The sequence below is a fragment of the Phaethon aethereus genome (genome assembly GCF_964289735.1).
Source record: "Phaethon aethereus genome assembly, chromosome: 1".
Lineage (NCBI taxonomy): Eukaryota > Metazoa > Chordata > Aves > Phaethontiformes > Phaethontidae > Phaethon > Phaethon aethereus.
The window spans coordinates 15,730,571-15,747,368 of NC_138575.1; the positions used below are offsets into that span (position 1 = coordinate 15,730,571).

Genomic DNA, 16,798 nt, shown 5'->3' on the forward strand with positions numbered 1-16,798 from the left:
AAACACCCCTTCCAACCCAAATCGTTCCATGATTCACCTTTAAACAATATGGGAGGGATTCAGCCTTTAATTTAAGTGCATTTATGTTTACTTAGAAAAAACATGTTAACTTTCTAAAACTGACCTCAATCCAATTTGTGAGCCAGTAGCACTCTGGATCTGTGTTTTCTACTGTAAAAAGAACATTTCCTCTGGGAATTACAGAGCCCTCAGGAACAGCCTTTATTTCTATAGGAAGATGGCCATCGTATTTCTGTGTAGGAAACAGTAATACTGTTAGGCAACAGGAAAGATTAGGACATACCTCTCTTATTTGACTGCAATGGATAAAAGTCAGGCTATGGATTTATTGATAAGGCTTTCTTCTTCATTTCTTTCAACCATAGAAATAATTTGGTTTGTTTGCACACCCACCAGCCTAAATAAATAAAACAATCAACATTTATCAAAAAAAGAGAAAAATCCTGTAACCTAAAACATAGTCTATAAAACCAAATAATGGTTATCATTTGTATTCCTTGTGCAAATTGAGTCAGTAAGGCTTAACTATTCTATAAAAATACGTAAGTTCTACCCACAGAGCAAGAAATATTTGCTACTTATTTTTCTTCAGTGCTTTCACATGAAGATAAAAAAAGTTTAGCTATTATCTAGGCCTTCAAAAAAAATCTCTAGTTTTGCTTAGTATACATGTGTGGTGCTTTGTTAATTTATTAGAGCAGGACCATTTAATATCTATTTTAAAGATTATTTTATCATCTTAATGATTCACTAATCATGAAATCTAATCTTGAAGTGTGATTCTTTTGTCAAATTCAGTCTTTCATCCCTGAAGGGATAAACATTGTGTGAAATATGCCTTTTGAAAGAGTATGTTGCAAACAGCAACTCTTTTAGAGTAATTATAACTTTCTGAAAGAACTTTGCAAGCTAAACTGATAATACTTAACATGTTTTGTATATTAATATTTTTGACAGAAAGCTTCTCATGAGATATTCTTTAAAGGCAACAAAAATTACATCAATTCAGAGAAATTACATGGGTTCGTAAGTAGCATCACAACATATTCTCCAGTGCCCAAGACACATCAGAGTCTCTTCTACACTACAGTTTAAAAGTTTCTTCCCAAGTGCTGAATATATTTGCTAAAGCAAATTGTGTTTATATACCACACAAGGTTTAGTTGTCAGACTTGGACATGTGTGTTCTGGATTAAAAAAGGACAATGGAGCCTTCAAAAAGGCTCAAAATAAGTATATACTGAATCAGTAATAAATGAAGTGGAAAAAATAAAACAGACTTCAAAGTTGCTATAGGTGGTGATTTTGTCCACGGAAAAAGCAATGTGGTCATGCCATAGCACTGTACTATAGCCCTTTTCAAAATTTTTAGGTACAATCAATTTGTACAATTCAGGGCTTACATCCCTCACTCATCAATTCCTGCCCACTTCCAGCCTTTACACCACTCCCTTGCTCTTCAGGCAGTCCATTCCTCTCTTCCATCCCTTCACCCTATCAGTATTTACTCATTGATTTATTCTTCATACAAATTCATGCATGTACATTTCAAATTCATTTTGGCTCTTCACTCATACACCCATTGCTCCCTCCACTTTACCTAACACTACACATTAGGTAACAGAGCCAGGGAGTAAACGGTGGTAGGCATGTTAATATATACAGGAATTCAGTGACCAGAAGCAGGGTCTCTATGCATATAAGGGCATACAAAGACCCAAAGGGTACATACACTTCAGTTTGAAAGCCATCAGCATTGAAGATCAAGAAGTGGAAACTCTATTTATTTATATATATGCACAATTTCAACACGAAAATCTAACAAAGGAATAAACAATGTATACAGGGGGTATGCAGGAAGGCTTCTTTTGACTAAACCAAAAGCATGCATTGAAAGAGAATTAGCTAAACCTCAGTGTGGACAGACATGCAGCATTAAAAGTGTATTAATTCAGTTTTGCCAGGGGGATCAAGATTACTTTAAATACAGATGAGAGCAGTTCACAATGTATAATGTAGTTTAAACATAAATATGGATTGAATTCATATCAGTAGTTACTTCAAATGGATGCAAGCCCTCTATAAACCGCTCCGTAAGTCCCTCTTAGAAAACAGAGGTTTTGTTTATCTTGCTGCCATTTGCAACATTTAGCTTAAATTCACTTTTCTCTTGCATACCTTACCGTCCACACTGGTTGCAAGATGACATCCAGATATATTCACAGGCAGATGCCACCATAAAATGCATACAGTCAGGGTTATCCAGGGAAAAATAAATGCAAAGAACTAAAAATTGTGTTTTCAAATGACACAAATATCCATTTACTAGAACCCGCAATGAAACTTAGCTTTTAATTAATCTGCAGAGATTAGAACAGCTCTGATGAATGCTGTTAGTCTGAATCTGCTGCTTTTACAGAGAAGAGATGTTTGCAATTACTTGAAGACTGACACCTTTTTAAACAAAGGGGAAAGAGATAATTGTGGGAAGACTTACTTTGAAAGGATTTGTGTGTCAGAAGTGTTCAAGCCTTGTATTTCATAATAAAGTTTAACTTAAGTATCTCTGAAACATTTAGGAAACAACTGAACAAAACATCTATTTTCTGGAGCTATTTACACATGCAAAAACCTGTAATGCTTTCTGCATTAGAATAAAAATGGTTATGATTAGTTACAGAAAGCAATGTAAATGATGCAAGCAACCACTAAACACTGTATTATATATGGAGACTTGCCAACAAGCCCCCACTTATACTAGCTGGCTGATGGCAGCCGTAAATCCTTATTACCTGCAAAACCATATTTGTCATCTGAAAGGATGAAAATTGCTTTTCTCTAAGGAATTACAATTATGTGATTATTCTTTGACAGCTGCTACTCCCTGTACACTAAACATAAAAAGCTAAAATTATCCAGTCTTTACTACCATGGTTAAAAGGTAGTAAAGTTAAAACTGCTGTATTTATTCTACAGTTGATTCATAAATCCTTCCTGATGATCTCATACTATTTTCATAAATTTTTACCTCCAGAATATAGTTCCATCCCTTTTCGTTGAAGACATCATCTTGAAAATGCTCCCTATACACTTCTTTGGCTTCCTTGATTTTCTCTTTGGTCACCACTTTACCTGTGGTTTTGGAAACAGATGAAAGCTTAGAAGCTTGTGATATTCACCAATTTATAAAATAAATAACAAAAAGGTTCAGACACAGAAACGTCACTTTGCCTCCAATAAAGACATGGAGAACATGTCAAATGCAGTGTACTAGCTATGTTAAAACCAAATTTTACTTTCATTTACTATATAGATTAGGATGCTCAAGAAACCAACCAGATAAAAGAAACTTGTAGTTTACAGGTGGCTCAGGAACAATTTGAGATCATTACTCTTTTACGATGGTCAGTAACCTGTCAAGGTTTTAGTAGCAGTGCTTTTCCTAGAGGAACGATGATTGTGCAAGTTGGCACATGCAAGAGGACATAACCAGATTAGCGCAAGGGTTAAGGTATGCTGCTCTAGGGTGAATCCTTGTGGAGAGGCCTTGCAACCAGTCTTTGATTAACCACTTCTGTGATATGAACTGACAAACTAACCACATTATTTGAATAAGCACTGCTACTACTTTAGGACCAATCACCTACTGGGAACATTAGAGAACAATCCTCAGATTGCTAAAGAGAAAAGAAACGAGATTATCAAGTGTTTTGATTATAGTGGAATTCCAATCTTTGGCAGAATTGGCAGAAATATTTATGGATTCTGGATCAAGACAAAGATATGTAAGCCATATGACTAAAGTCTTCCTTCTAAAGCTTGGCAGAAGGCAACTTGCATTCAGGTCAGAACAGGTGATATTTGCACATAATGCAAAAAAGCAAACAAAATCTTAAATAGCACCAAGGAATTTGCAGATGTTTCTCTTAAAATTGTCAATATTGAAAACACTTTCACATGTAGCTGCCATATTCAGTCATCTAAGCTAAGTGGCAACTGAAATTTAAGGGAAATTAAAACCTTTGTTAGTTTACACACTGAATAAACCAGCAAATACAGACTAACGTTTATGTTAAAAATGCAAAATGTATTTTCTCACAAATCTTCTATCTTCTTGTGATTCTATGCACAGTCTTGCTCTATTTCCATTCATTTCAATTTAGCCCACTGAAGTTGGGATATGAACATCTCTTAAGTTTTAATACACCATTGGTATAAATAAACATAGCAAAGAGGTTTAGAAATTAATTGAATTAAGAAGTCAATACCATTTTACGAGGGTGGACATCTCATTTTCAGAATCACATAAATAAGGTCTTATGCATGTCACCACCTACAAAGAACCAAGATAACCTGGAATTGTTTCAACTATAAGACTCCAGGCTTGAGAAAAATACAGATATTTATTTACAGGTAAAGTTTTACTGGAATATGAGAGAGTTACCTTTTAAGTATTTGTTCAGAATGTACTGCAAACCATAAAAAACAGTTTCTTCATATTTCACTTTCCTTAATTTGGAATTTTCAGTCTTCTTTTCACGACATTCAAAGTAGGAATACACTTTGCTTGTATTAGGTGGATATTGCTTGTAGTGTGTAACCTACATTAAGAAAAACTTCAGTAAGAGCTCAAAACATCACTACAAAGCACAAGAGAAATCGTATTTGTACGTTAAAGCTTCGAGTAACTCCCAACTCTTCTGGACTATTATTATTGATCCATTCACATTCTACACAGCAAGCATTTAGTGGATTTCCCCTTTTTTAGCCACCTTCAATTTTCAGTTCAAAAGACTGTCTTCCCTATCTTATTCTTTGCTTAAATGTCAAGCCTTTACCCCTAGAGTAATCTTCATGGTCAGCTCTTCCACTCCCTTGATGACTTTGCTTTGATTAAGCAGGAAAGACACTGCCTGGGATTTTAGGAGCATCACTGAGCACCAACATGCAGGGTCAGTTTTCACTCTCCCACACTTTGGCCAAGCCTGATAGCTACACGAAGCACAAGTTGTCTGACACTACCAAAGCGGAGGTACACGCTGTATTTTGATTGAAGTTTTGAAAGCTATAATCACGTAGTTCAAATAAAAAGTCATCCAGACTCAAGAAGGCATTGACAATGGCCTTTACCCAAGCATCCTATTCACTATGAGAAGAGTGGGTTTCCCAAGCCCAGATTATGTCGAAGCCAGTTTACAAACCTGTTACTGTTGGTAAAGCTGTTAAAATCTACCTGAGGTTTGTACCTCCCCCACAAAGTCTGCTAGATGGACTTCTTTCCAATCTTTGAAAAAGTCCACACTCTATATAAAGGAAGGGTGAAAAGTTGCAGTCTGAAAGTATGCTTTATATGGAATTTGGTCATATGCTATGCTGGATTCAGCTTCTTTTAGCTACTGATAGCAAATCTGCCCAGAAATTTACTTTGAGTAATGTATAATTTTAAACAAGTACACTCTAAACATTAATATAAACATGCAAAATTGTTATCTCCCAATAAGTAAAAAGCACACTCCATGCAAAATCTGTACTTCCATATTAAAAAAAACCACAAAAAACACTGACATAACTTTCATACTACCAATGTTTAAATTACAGGATCCATAAATCAGCTTAAGGCATTCCAAAAAGTGAAGCTATCAAAAGTTTTCTTAAATTATGACAAAAAGAAAAGTCTGTGAACAAGTCCACATATTCCATAAGGGAAAACTGTTCATACAGCAGAGTAAAGCACCATCATACAACAGAACAAAATCCAAAAAGGTGTGAAAGTCGTGTCGGAATTCTTCTCAAAAGTCCAGATTTAGAGGTTAGAGCATGAGTTCATTATCGGTTTCTTGCTGCCACTTCTTACTCCAAATCACCTTAAAAAATTTTGTTTCTAATATTGGAAAAGTAGTTTTATCACTACTTCCTTATTGTCCTGTTTTTTTCAAAGGTACCTCTGACACCTGCAAAATAAAATATTTGAAGGTTTCCCTTACATGTATTACTAAAACTGTATATTAAAGGATTTTAAAAATACAGTTTTCTTTTTCCTCTCAAACGCTATTTATATTTAGTATTTCACTCAGCTTGGACCATGAACTAGACTGCTCAACTGAATTTTTTGGTTCTCCTATACTAGCACAACACTGTTGTAGTTGTGTTTCCAGTGCTGCAAGGAAACATTCAAATAATGGAAAGATCTGAAAATTGACCTTTTCATTATCTTTACTTCTGTGAAGTTTTCAAGGCCAATCAAATAAAATCCAAGCTTGTCATTGCAAGTTTTCTGCCTTTACTTCAAACAAAGCACTGCAACGCAGGCATTTAATGGAGCACAAATCTATTCTGTTCCAATTCCACAGCCACTCAAAAGCAGAATTCTTAAGAGTACTGTTAGACACAAAGACAAAACCTGGCTTTTAGATTCAGTTCTAGCTATTAGGAAATGTCTCACTCCACAAATTATAACATGTCCTTTTCTAGTTCTACACAGAACTTCTAAAAACGTATATCACACTGCCAGCTCACAGAAAACTCTCTTCAGGATACCATTGTGCTTAAAGGAAAAAGCAAAACACACACCCTCACCACCCCCCCCGCTCCGTGGAGTGGTCAAAAATATGCTCTGTTTGACCCATCTTTCTAACAGAACATGAACACACTCACACAGACAACCACCTTACAAAAAATTGTATTAAATGGACTCGGAGAAAAAGAGCATGTCACAAATCCTTAGAAGGTTCATTCCCTGCGAGGCACACAAGCTCCTTGCTTCACACTGTTGCCACTTCGGTAAGTTGCAGCATGAACGTATGAAAAAATTTGCTCTTTTTATGACTGGGACAGGACTTTAAGTTGGTGCTTCTTTATGATTTCATTATATTACCTGGGAACTCTGTTTAACTCTGTTGCCATTCTTCACCCTATCGGCATGCTACAGCTTCATGATTTCAGAGTAAACGCTCAACACCGAGCCTACCAGCTTAAAGTGTACATAGCAGACAACCCAGGAACAATTCCTTGTGACAAGCTCTGGAGCAAACCAATGTTAACGCTGTTCTATTGACAACAGTTCAAGCAAAACAAAGAAAACTCTATCCACATGAGACTGCCATCTCAGGTTTCTTTAAAAAAAAGTTTAATTATCCAACTTACTTAACCACAGGCTGGTCACTGAAGTCAACATCTACTTTATAATGAAAATTAGCCTGATCTTTGGCTAGGATCTTTAAAAAAAATTTTGACATTTGCAGTTCAAAATTATGTCCTCCAGCTAAATGATTCTCTCTACCAAATGAGGTACAGGACCAAAATTAGCTTAAGGTGTACAGTGCACACACTGAGTTGGTGCCACCCTTCCCTATTGCATTTAAATATAGGGTTGTTGGGTTTTGTTTTTTTTTTTAGGGACTTCCCATTCTAGCTCTGCTTTGAAGCATGATCACAAAACACAATGCTCTGGCTGCAAATCAGAACTTCAGGGCTGAAATCAAGCTGGAATGCTAACAGCCAGATTTATCCTTTATGTAGCATACCTGGGGAAACAGCTCCTCCAGACTACCTTGCTGGCAGCTTCAACCTAAAGGGAACACTCCAGTTCCCAAACATTAAATCACAGGTTTAGCTAATTTTTCTGACCTTAGAGTAGATCTTAACCTGAAAATATATACCAGCTAGTGTCCAGGAAATAGTTACTTCTAGGGGTTCAAACCTAAATTAAAATGTTGTACATAATAGAACTGTCATTTTAGCAATTAAATTCCTTCAACTACTTGAAAGAGATAATGAACTAACCTTACAACTGTTATATGTGTAAGATTCAATTAAATTCTTCACACATCTATTTAACCCATGAAAAATACACATCCCTGGCAATTACGGTATTTACATCTAATCAAAATTTACATCTCTAATTTTAAATAGCTTGTGCTTCTTTTGACATTCCACAATAGTATTAGTTTATCTATAAAACTGAAAGACACTTTGGGTGTCCGCAAGGCTCCTCACAGACTACTCAGTATTTAAAGGCACTATCACAACACACTTTCCAAGCATTACTTACTCCAGGCACGCTGTATAAGTATGTAAGAAGTTAAGCACAAGACCTATGTCCCCCTATTCACTTATCCGGCCATCTGTTTTGCTTCAAAGCTCTTAGGCAGGGCACCATACCTAGCAAGAGCATCTGCCCATAAAACATCATGGCAGGTCTGACCACCTGGCATTTCTGGACTACAAGAACATAGGGAAATAATATCCATCCACCATGGTGATGGTCAGGAGGTTTGGCATGTAGTGAAATGCCTGGTGGTAAAAAAAAAAAATCTGGAAAAGGATCAAGCTCTGGGGAGCAGGAACAGTTCACAGAAGACACAAAGAATGCCACTGAAAACAAACAAAGCAACCAGTCAAACAAACAAAAAACCCAAACACCACAACACTACAAGGCGCTTGGACAATGAAAGCTACACTTCAAAAAATGCCTGAACTTTCCTTGCTGTCAGATGAAGTTTTGCATCTTTCTGTATTCTAAAGAAGAGTGGGAAGAACAACCAGTGACAATGTACAATATTTGAAATGTATTTTACGTAACTTACAGATCAAGACAGTATTGATAAATCTATGCTTTCAGTTAGGGGATGACAGAAGCAGGACTTGTTATACAGATGGGCTCTTGATAAGCGGGAGTGACTATAAAGTCAATAGGCAACCCCTTCTCTACAGAAGGAAAGAAAGAAAGAAAGAAACAAAAACAACAAAAAAAAGCCCCTACTGGGACTAAGAGACCCTTACAAGAAAACAAAACCCAAAAATATCTTCAAAGGACTTTTGATATTTAGTTCAAAGACTGTGGTGTAGGTTTTGTCTACACAAAGTATGACAAACAACCTCTTGGAACAACTATCTACAACAAGGTTATGTACTATGACTGAAATAGAGCACTTTTATTCCAGTTGTGATAGCTGCTTACTAAATTTCATCCAAGTAAGGGTATATTCTGAACAAGAATACCTCCACAAGAACTACATCTACTTAACTAAATCAAATCAGCCATCTGAGAAAAACCATGAAGCACAAATTACATTTAGATTAGCCATCCAAAAAAGCACTCCAAACATTGAGAGTTAAATATTAAGGAATTAACAGGTATTCATCACAGCACAGGGACAACTGAAGTAAAAGCTGCATTTTTATACGCCAGTGTCCTGGTTTCAGCTGGGATAGAGTTAATTTTTGTCATAGAAGCTAGAATGAGGCTATGTTTTGGATTTGGGATGAAAATAATGTTGATAACATATTGATGTTTTGGGTTGTTGCTAAGCAGTCAAGGACTGTCCAGCTTTTCCTACTGGGCTGCCAGCGAGCAGGCTGGGGGTGCACAGGGAGCTGGGAGGGGACACAGCCAGGACAGCTGACCCAGGCTGGCCAAAGAGATATTCCCTACCATACGGCATCATGCCCAGTATATAAACTGGAGGAGTTGGCTGGGAAAGGGCCACTGGGCATCGGTCAGCAGGTGGTGAGCATCATTTGTTTTGAGTATTCTTTTATCATTATTATTACTCTTTTTCTCTTCCCTGTCATGTTGAACTGTCTTTATCTCAACCCAAGAGTTCTACACTTTTTCTTTTCCAGTCCTCTCCTGGATCCCGCTGTGGTCGAGGGGAAACTGAGCAAACAGCCACATGGTTGTTTTGGCTACCTGCCGGGTTAAACCACAACAGCTAGATAAGAAAACCTTTGGCATAAAAGCCAAATAATCTTATAATCTACAAGTTTTGTATACAAGAGATTGCAGTGAAATGGATTTTAAAAGGTTCTTTAAGTCTATATAACTCAACCATTTGAAAATATGGGAAAACCAGGTCTGACACAAGTAGCAAAGTCAGGTGTGGCTAAATGCTCCAGCAGTGGTTTATTCCTGGTGCCTAGCTAGGTCAGATGGGTGCTAACATGAGCCACCAAAAAGATGCTTCTAAGCCCTGCTTACAGTGAAGAAAACAAAATCACAAGTACCTAGCCAGCAGGATCGTGCCCAGGCCACAACTCTACAAGTGATAAGATGATACCAGTTCAGCAAAGATGGTATTTGAACTTTCTGGAGTTATTTTGAAAAATCTTTAGTGCAAAACAGGTACAGAAAAATCCAGGTACTGAACCCATGGCACTGTACAGCCAGAAACACGAAGAATCAGAGGGACAGGTGGAAGATAAGCCAGAAGCGTGGCCCTGGAAGCTAGTAGCTGTGCCACTCAGCTAGGACACTTCAGGCCTGCAGCAAGTAATGAGGTCCCAAGGTATGGGCTGGTCGCTGTACTGCAAACCTTGTTTGTACACTGAAGCAAGAGCTATATCCTTTCCAGGGCAGGTGAAAATTGAGTAGCCTCTTTTATATGACATGTAAAAATGAGACCTAAGCTTGTGGGATGTGCTGTCAGAATGGCTTATTGATGTTGAAGAGATATATTTGGGAGACCTTTATGGTCATATACAGCTTCCTGAGGTGATTTTACTGCAGTGGTGCTTCTGGCGTTTATGCTGGGGAGACTTCTGCGAAGCACCTCTAAGATCCTCATTAGTTAGGGTATTACATACTATTTGAAAACACTGTGGAAACAGACTGTGATTTGAAAGACTGCTCTACCAAAACCTTTATAAGGTTTAGCCAATGGAGCTGTTAAAAGCAAAGGTTGCCAATAACTTAGATAGAAAACAACACTGTTAATGACAATGAGGAAATGAACCCGTGCTTGGGAGCAAACGGAATGCTTTATCAGATATACCTCACTAGGATGAGACATAACTAACAGCAGTTATAAGGTATTGCTGACCTCCTTCAGGGGAAAAAAAAAAACACAACACACAACTGGGACTAGCAGTTATATTCAACAAGGATGCTTTTGTAGCTCTCAAAGCAACCACAAAAGGAATGGAAACAACACAAACAAAAGTGGAAATGAAAACCAAACCAAAAGTCAGTGTGGTTAAATGATAAGCTTATTTGAACACAAGAGGAAACCTCAGAAGAATCAATCTTTAATAACTCAACAAAAAGGGCATTCGACAATAGCAGGTAAAGTGCAAGACACTTGAAGCAAGTTAAAAAAAAATCATCTAAGTCAAGTTCAATCTTAGCATTTTGCTTACACATGAGCTTCAAATCACCATAGAAAACTAGCCTTAGAGAGACTCCAGACCCCTTATTAAAAATGCATAAGTGAACCAAATACAGATTAAGATAAGGTTTAAGACCTAAAGTGAGAATATTGGGAGATATCTGCTGTCATGAGATGATAGGGATAAACTAATGCAGGTTATGACTGAAGGCTGATCTTGTACCACTTTTAATGTCTCTGTATTCTGGTTCACGCATCATCTCTTATATGTGTATTGAAAAATAAGAGGACCAGAGGCGAGCAAAAAAAAAAGTTAAGAGATAATCAGTGGTAAGAGAACTAAGGAGAGCACATGCAAGCAACTGAACTCCTATGGAAGCTACACATTATCAGCAGACATGCTGCAAGTGACCACATCCACATTCATTTAAAAAACAAGGTCAAGTGTAAGGACTAGAACTGAATGTATTCTAAACTGTTCAGAGAAAATGCAATGTTCAAAAAAGGTAACACTTCACATCAGATTTCTTTACCACCAAAAATTTCTGTGTATTTTGCATCCAAGATTATCATAACAAAGATGACAAAATGCCTTATGTTTACTGTTTACACATTTGTGAATAGGCAGCTGTATTACTTCACATGCTGCTACAAGTTTCCTGTTCCTTAATGAAAAGAGAAAAACATTTACCTTTTCAACAGTGAAAGTTTCAATGACTCTGGAAGGGGTTACTTTCCATTAATTTAAAAATTGGCTGAATTCTGTACCGTTGCAGTTATGTTAGAGCAATGATGACTTAGGGTTTGTAACAGGACCGTGTGACTGCAAATCAGAATTTGGAAGATGATGAACCTAGATAGAGCGAAGATCGCTTCTTATGAGGAGTGCCAGGCCATAAGGTTACAATGCTTCTCCACTGACAGAATTACAGGAGGTAAGAGAACACATTCACAACCCCAAGATTTTAATTAAAAAAATAAATATATATATACATATACATGGGCTGCTGAAAGAGTACTCATGTCTCTTCCTTACATACCTCTAGCCTTCTAAATAAAGAATGTACAGGCTGCCAGAGCCTGGAATAAACACAGGCTCACGTGAAGTGTTTCAGAAGTAAGTGCTCTCCTACATCCATGCAGAGTAAAAGAAGTCATTCAAAATGACAAATACTTAAAATTCAACATATAAGGCATACAGAGTTAACACATATCTTTTAGGCTTCCTTGAAGTATTCAGAAAGAACTGAATTCTGAAACAGATCTCATTTACAGCCTAGATAGCAAGTCAGCTCTTCCTATGGGGTAATCGCATGGCAGCTTATTACAGCTATCAGCTTAATTACAAAACATTCCAAGCAACAGGAATACATTTCATTGGAAAAGCAAAATAAGGTATTATCACTTTAGCGAACAAGGTTGAGTCCTCGTTTTGATAGCCTTTCCCCACTTGCAGCTCACAGTCCTTCCAGCCCAGGTGTGGTATACACCAGTCACTGGTATCTTCCAGTTGAACACCCCAGCTGTGCTAAGCTGATCCTCTCAATGCCGTTTCAGACTACATACAGCCTGGAAGATTTCTTGCCTGCACAGAAATAAACAAACATGGGATAAACAGAGCATTGGGAATCACAGAGAAAGAAAATGGAGAGGTGGTGTGTCAACAACATGAATGAGGAACTGAAACGCATAGACCCTTTCGCTTGGGAAGCCCAACGAGTGAACAGAACCCTCACTGTTGCGGAGGGGCAAGACTGCAGGGACTTCTTGGTATAGACACAAGACACCATGCAGCATTATCAGTGAGTTTCAAGGAGCCTGCTGATATCCCCTTACTCGCAGCTTTCTAGCAACAAGGGTTTTGACTTCAAACGCTTCCCTTTTTCAGTAATTCTGAGTCACTAGCAGGAAATTTTACTATTAAAAGCATCATTGCTATACTGGACATTCACACAAAGAAGTTCCCCACATAACACCGCATTGATGAATCTCCTGAAAGTCTTATGATCCAAGGAATTAAAAAGACTGCTGTTATGTATCAGCAAGATGCACACACACCATACCATATGCCCATGCCCAGAATCTGAGGGGATGGCAGATAATACTCAGCACACAGGAGGAATTATACTGTTGGGGGATTTGGAGAAGCTTAAGAATATGCATCAAAGTACCCAGGAAGAAAAAAACCTAACCGATGTAAAAACATTTATCCTGTTATGGGGTTAGAGATAAACTGCACAATTTGAAGCCCAGCCTCAAAATCCTGAAGCACTTGTACCATTCAGTAAGCCCCAGTTCATAATGGAAGCTCCGTACTGGATCCAGTGTGTAGCAAGTCTCCAAAATTCACCCACTCAGGAACTACTCCTGTCTAGAAATACTGAGTATACTAGAAATTAGCATGATACTCAGTTGTTTTTCAAAAACAGCTTTTAAGATTTTGAAACTGAGTATTTGATAATCTTCTGCAACTGAAGAGGAAACGTCCCCTGATGCACACACAGACAGGAAAATAGTTTAGAGGGAGGGGAGACTGGATTAACTGTCAACAGACATATCTTTGCCTAGCAAATTACTTCATTTCTGATTTTTTTTTATGGGCACTAAAGCAGTAACCAATTTTCTCTCCACCCCAAATTTCCAACTGTAGCAACAGAGAACTGGGAGACTGGAGCTAACACTCAGACTAATGAGTTGTGACAGATACGACCCTGAGATACCAGAACTTTTTACTCACGGACAGCTGCCTAAGTTAGCGTTGTACTGTTTAGGATGGTACGCACATTTCCCCCGCCCCGAGCTGTTTATTTCCACAAGACTTTTGTCACCAACATTAGTTCATATGGATCGGAATCTACTACAATAGGATCACCACATAAGCTTCTGAACCGATACGTTTTTTAATCAGAGTCTGAGTGTTATATACAGATAGTTCTGCACACAAATAGATGCCACAATTGTGGATACAGCAGAAATATATATAAAAAAGAAAAAAACACAGAAACACACAAGATGTATTCTCATTTTTGTTTTAATTGCTAGTAAGTGTCTGGTATCTCCTGTAAAAAGCTTGATGTTGCAAACTGCCAGATATTTTAGTGCAATTGTTACTGAAAGTGCTCTCGCTAAGTGTGTTTCATTGATTAGGAAATGACAGTATCACCCAAGGAGAAGATAAGTGATGTTTGCTCATATTACCTAACAAGATAAAAGAAGCCACTTGTTTAAGCATTGTTCAAAGACACTGGATCTCCTAAGATTTGGAAAAAAGCATACAGGAAGAGAGACAATTTGAACAGTCCTAACAAAGCAAAGTAGACTATTCCAACTGTTTTTAATATAATACAAAATGCTCCTAGCTGCCACAGAAAACCTCATCCAAAATCTGCTTTAAACTGGAAAAACACACCTCAGGCCTTTACTTGACCTCTTAAAGATTTCTACCACTCCTGGAATGTTACCAAATCATCTTTCCTATGAAACAGCAAACAAAACAGAAACAAACTGGTCATCTGTCACTCCAGTGCTCCTCACTACCACTAATCCTAGAGTAAATCCAGTGAATTTAGGAAAAGTAGTGTGCAAATTCGATTTAAAATAGATACTGTTTGAACTCAGGGCTGCAGTATTTAATGTGATTAGTCTCAGACATGGAAGAAAAGTGGATCTTTCATATTTGAGTAAGTTTGATAACAAACACTTAAACATAATTCTTCAAGAGTACTGTAGCTAGACTAAGCCATTAATAATAAAAGCAGTTTTCTGAGCCCTCGATAGCAGCGTTAGGATGCTCTGACTGAGCTGCTCTAAGATTTATCAGCGTCTTTCAGTCTTCCAACACACCTTCCCACAAACAGCAACAGCAAACGTTAAGAATTTCTTTACAAAAAGAGCATCTTAATAGTATCATCATGCAGGAGATGGGAAAGGTACAACAGCACAAGTCTGCAATCAGAGCACATACTGAGGCTCCTACTTTGGTAGTTGGCCAGTAACAAGACCTGGCTATAACACCGTATTTGCTTTTTTCAACTCTTCTAGATAGAAGTACCCTCCCCCCGAAACCCATCAGAGCGGTCAAATCTTTAAAGGACTATAACATAACAAATGCTTTACAATAATAATCAGGACTGTTACCACAGTTTGGTTTAGGGCACCAACAACCTCTGACACTTGAATACAGCTCCTTGAACGAAAAAAGTTAGTTTTTCAGTCTAGGAGACACGGGGTACATCTGTACGACCGGACTCAGGGAGTCACATGGTGGCTCTGCCCAGTGTCTAGAACTGTACGTTAATGCAACACTGCGCAGAAGTGGCACTCGGGCCTGGGCATACTCACGTCGTGTGGCACCTCAAGAGCTTCTGGGTCAGAAATCCCCCAATTGCAGTGCGGACAGTGCGCCTGTACTTGGCCACGGCTATCAGGCAACGCTATTTTCAAGTAATTTCACGGAACGAATGGAGGATCGTGAAGCGTAATTCCCTACTCTGAATCACCTTGCCTGCCAAATGGGGCACCGTGAGGACCAGAAACTAAGCAGAGGGCTAGAAAATACGTGTTTTGAGCCAGCCGGTTCCTCAGAGCCCGCTGCATCATAACCAGATACAAAGCCCCAGGCAGCCGGCACGGTTTCGCCACCCGAGCTGAGCGGGAGAAGCGAGACACGGGGAGAAAGAGCAACTGCTCCGCGGACCTCCCGCACTCCGCTCCCGATCCCGGCGCGGGAGGGCGGGCAGCCCGGCGAGGGCAGCCGCCATAGCTGCCCCTCGCGCCCCGCTCCGCGCCAGCGGGACGGCGGCGCCCACACCCCGCCCGCTTTCACTTTCTTTTCTCGCCCGGCCCGGCAGCGCGGCCCCGGGCACGCCGCGGGGGAGCAGGCTCGGCCGCCGCCTCCGCGCACGGGGCCGAGGGGGGCAGCCCCCGCCAGGCCTCCGCCGCCCCCGCTCTCGCCGGCCAACGGTCCCCCCCACAGCCCGCGCCTCCCTGAGGCCGGGCACCCTCCCTCACGCCTCGGGGGGTCTCTCAGCCCCGGCCATGCGCGGGGAGCCGGTGGCGACGGGGACGGCCTGGCTCGGCGCTCCACGGATGGAGCGCCCCGGCACCAGGCCCGGCGGGGCCGGTGCGGCGGCGCCACGGCGCCCGCAGAGGTGACCCCCTCCCGCCGTGCCCGCACCCACCTTGTAGGAGTCGGTGGCGAGGAGGATGTTGAACTCGGCCCCCGCCGCAGCGCACTCCATGTCGCCGAGCCCGAGGAGGCGCCGCCGCCAGCACGGACAGGACTGGGCTGCGCCGCCGCCAGGCGCTCGGTGCGGGGGGGGGGAGAAAGGAGAAAGGGGGGACGGGGACGAGGCGGGGACTAGGGGATTACGGCCGGGGGGGCGGGAACCTCGCGCGGCCTGCTGCACCGCTGATTGGCTGCACATCTCCGCCGCCGCAGGTGGGGCCGTGAGCTCACTGCGCGGGTGGGGCGGGGCCAGGGTGCCAGGAAGGTTCTGATTGGGCCCGCCGCCTGGCCGGTGCAGGGGCAGCGAGGCGGTGGCTGTGACGTTACAGGAGGCGGGGAAGTGTCCGGTGCTGCACGTTCTCGTTCATTGGATTCCGGGCAGAGGGCGGGAGGGGCGGGGTTGGGTCGGTGACGTCACTGCGCGGCCGGTGCGCGCTCTCTCGCT

At 40.5% G+C, this 16,798-nt stretch overlaps 1 protein-coding gene across 1 annotated transcript in view; it reads right to left on the reverse strand.

Moving 5' to 3' along the window:
• The window catches only part of NAMPT (nicotinamide phosphoribosyltransferase), a gene marked incomplete at both ends in the record, with an annotated part of 31,325 nt that extends 14,959 nt beyond the window's left edge, over window positions 1–16,366 (reverse strand). The window contains 4 exons of the mRNA XM_082005365.1: window positions 125–253; window positions 3,050–3,153; window positions 4,466–4,622; window positions 16,307–16,366. Coding sequence (XP_081861491.1) covers window positions 125–253; window positions 3,050–3,153; window positions 4,466–4,622; window positions 16,307–16,366 — 450 coding nt within the window. The remainder of the gene's footprint in view (window positions 1–124; window positions 254–3,049; window positions 3,154–4,465; window positions 4,623–16,306) is intronic.
• Window positions 16,367–16,798: the final 432 nt, after the last annotated feature.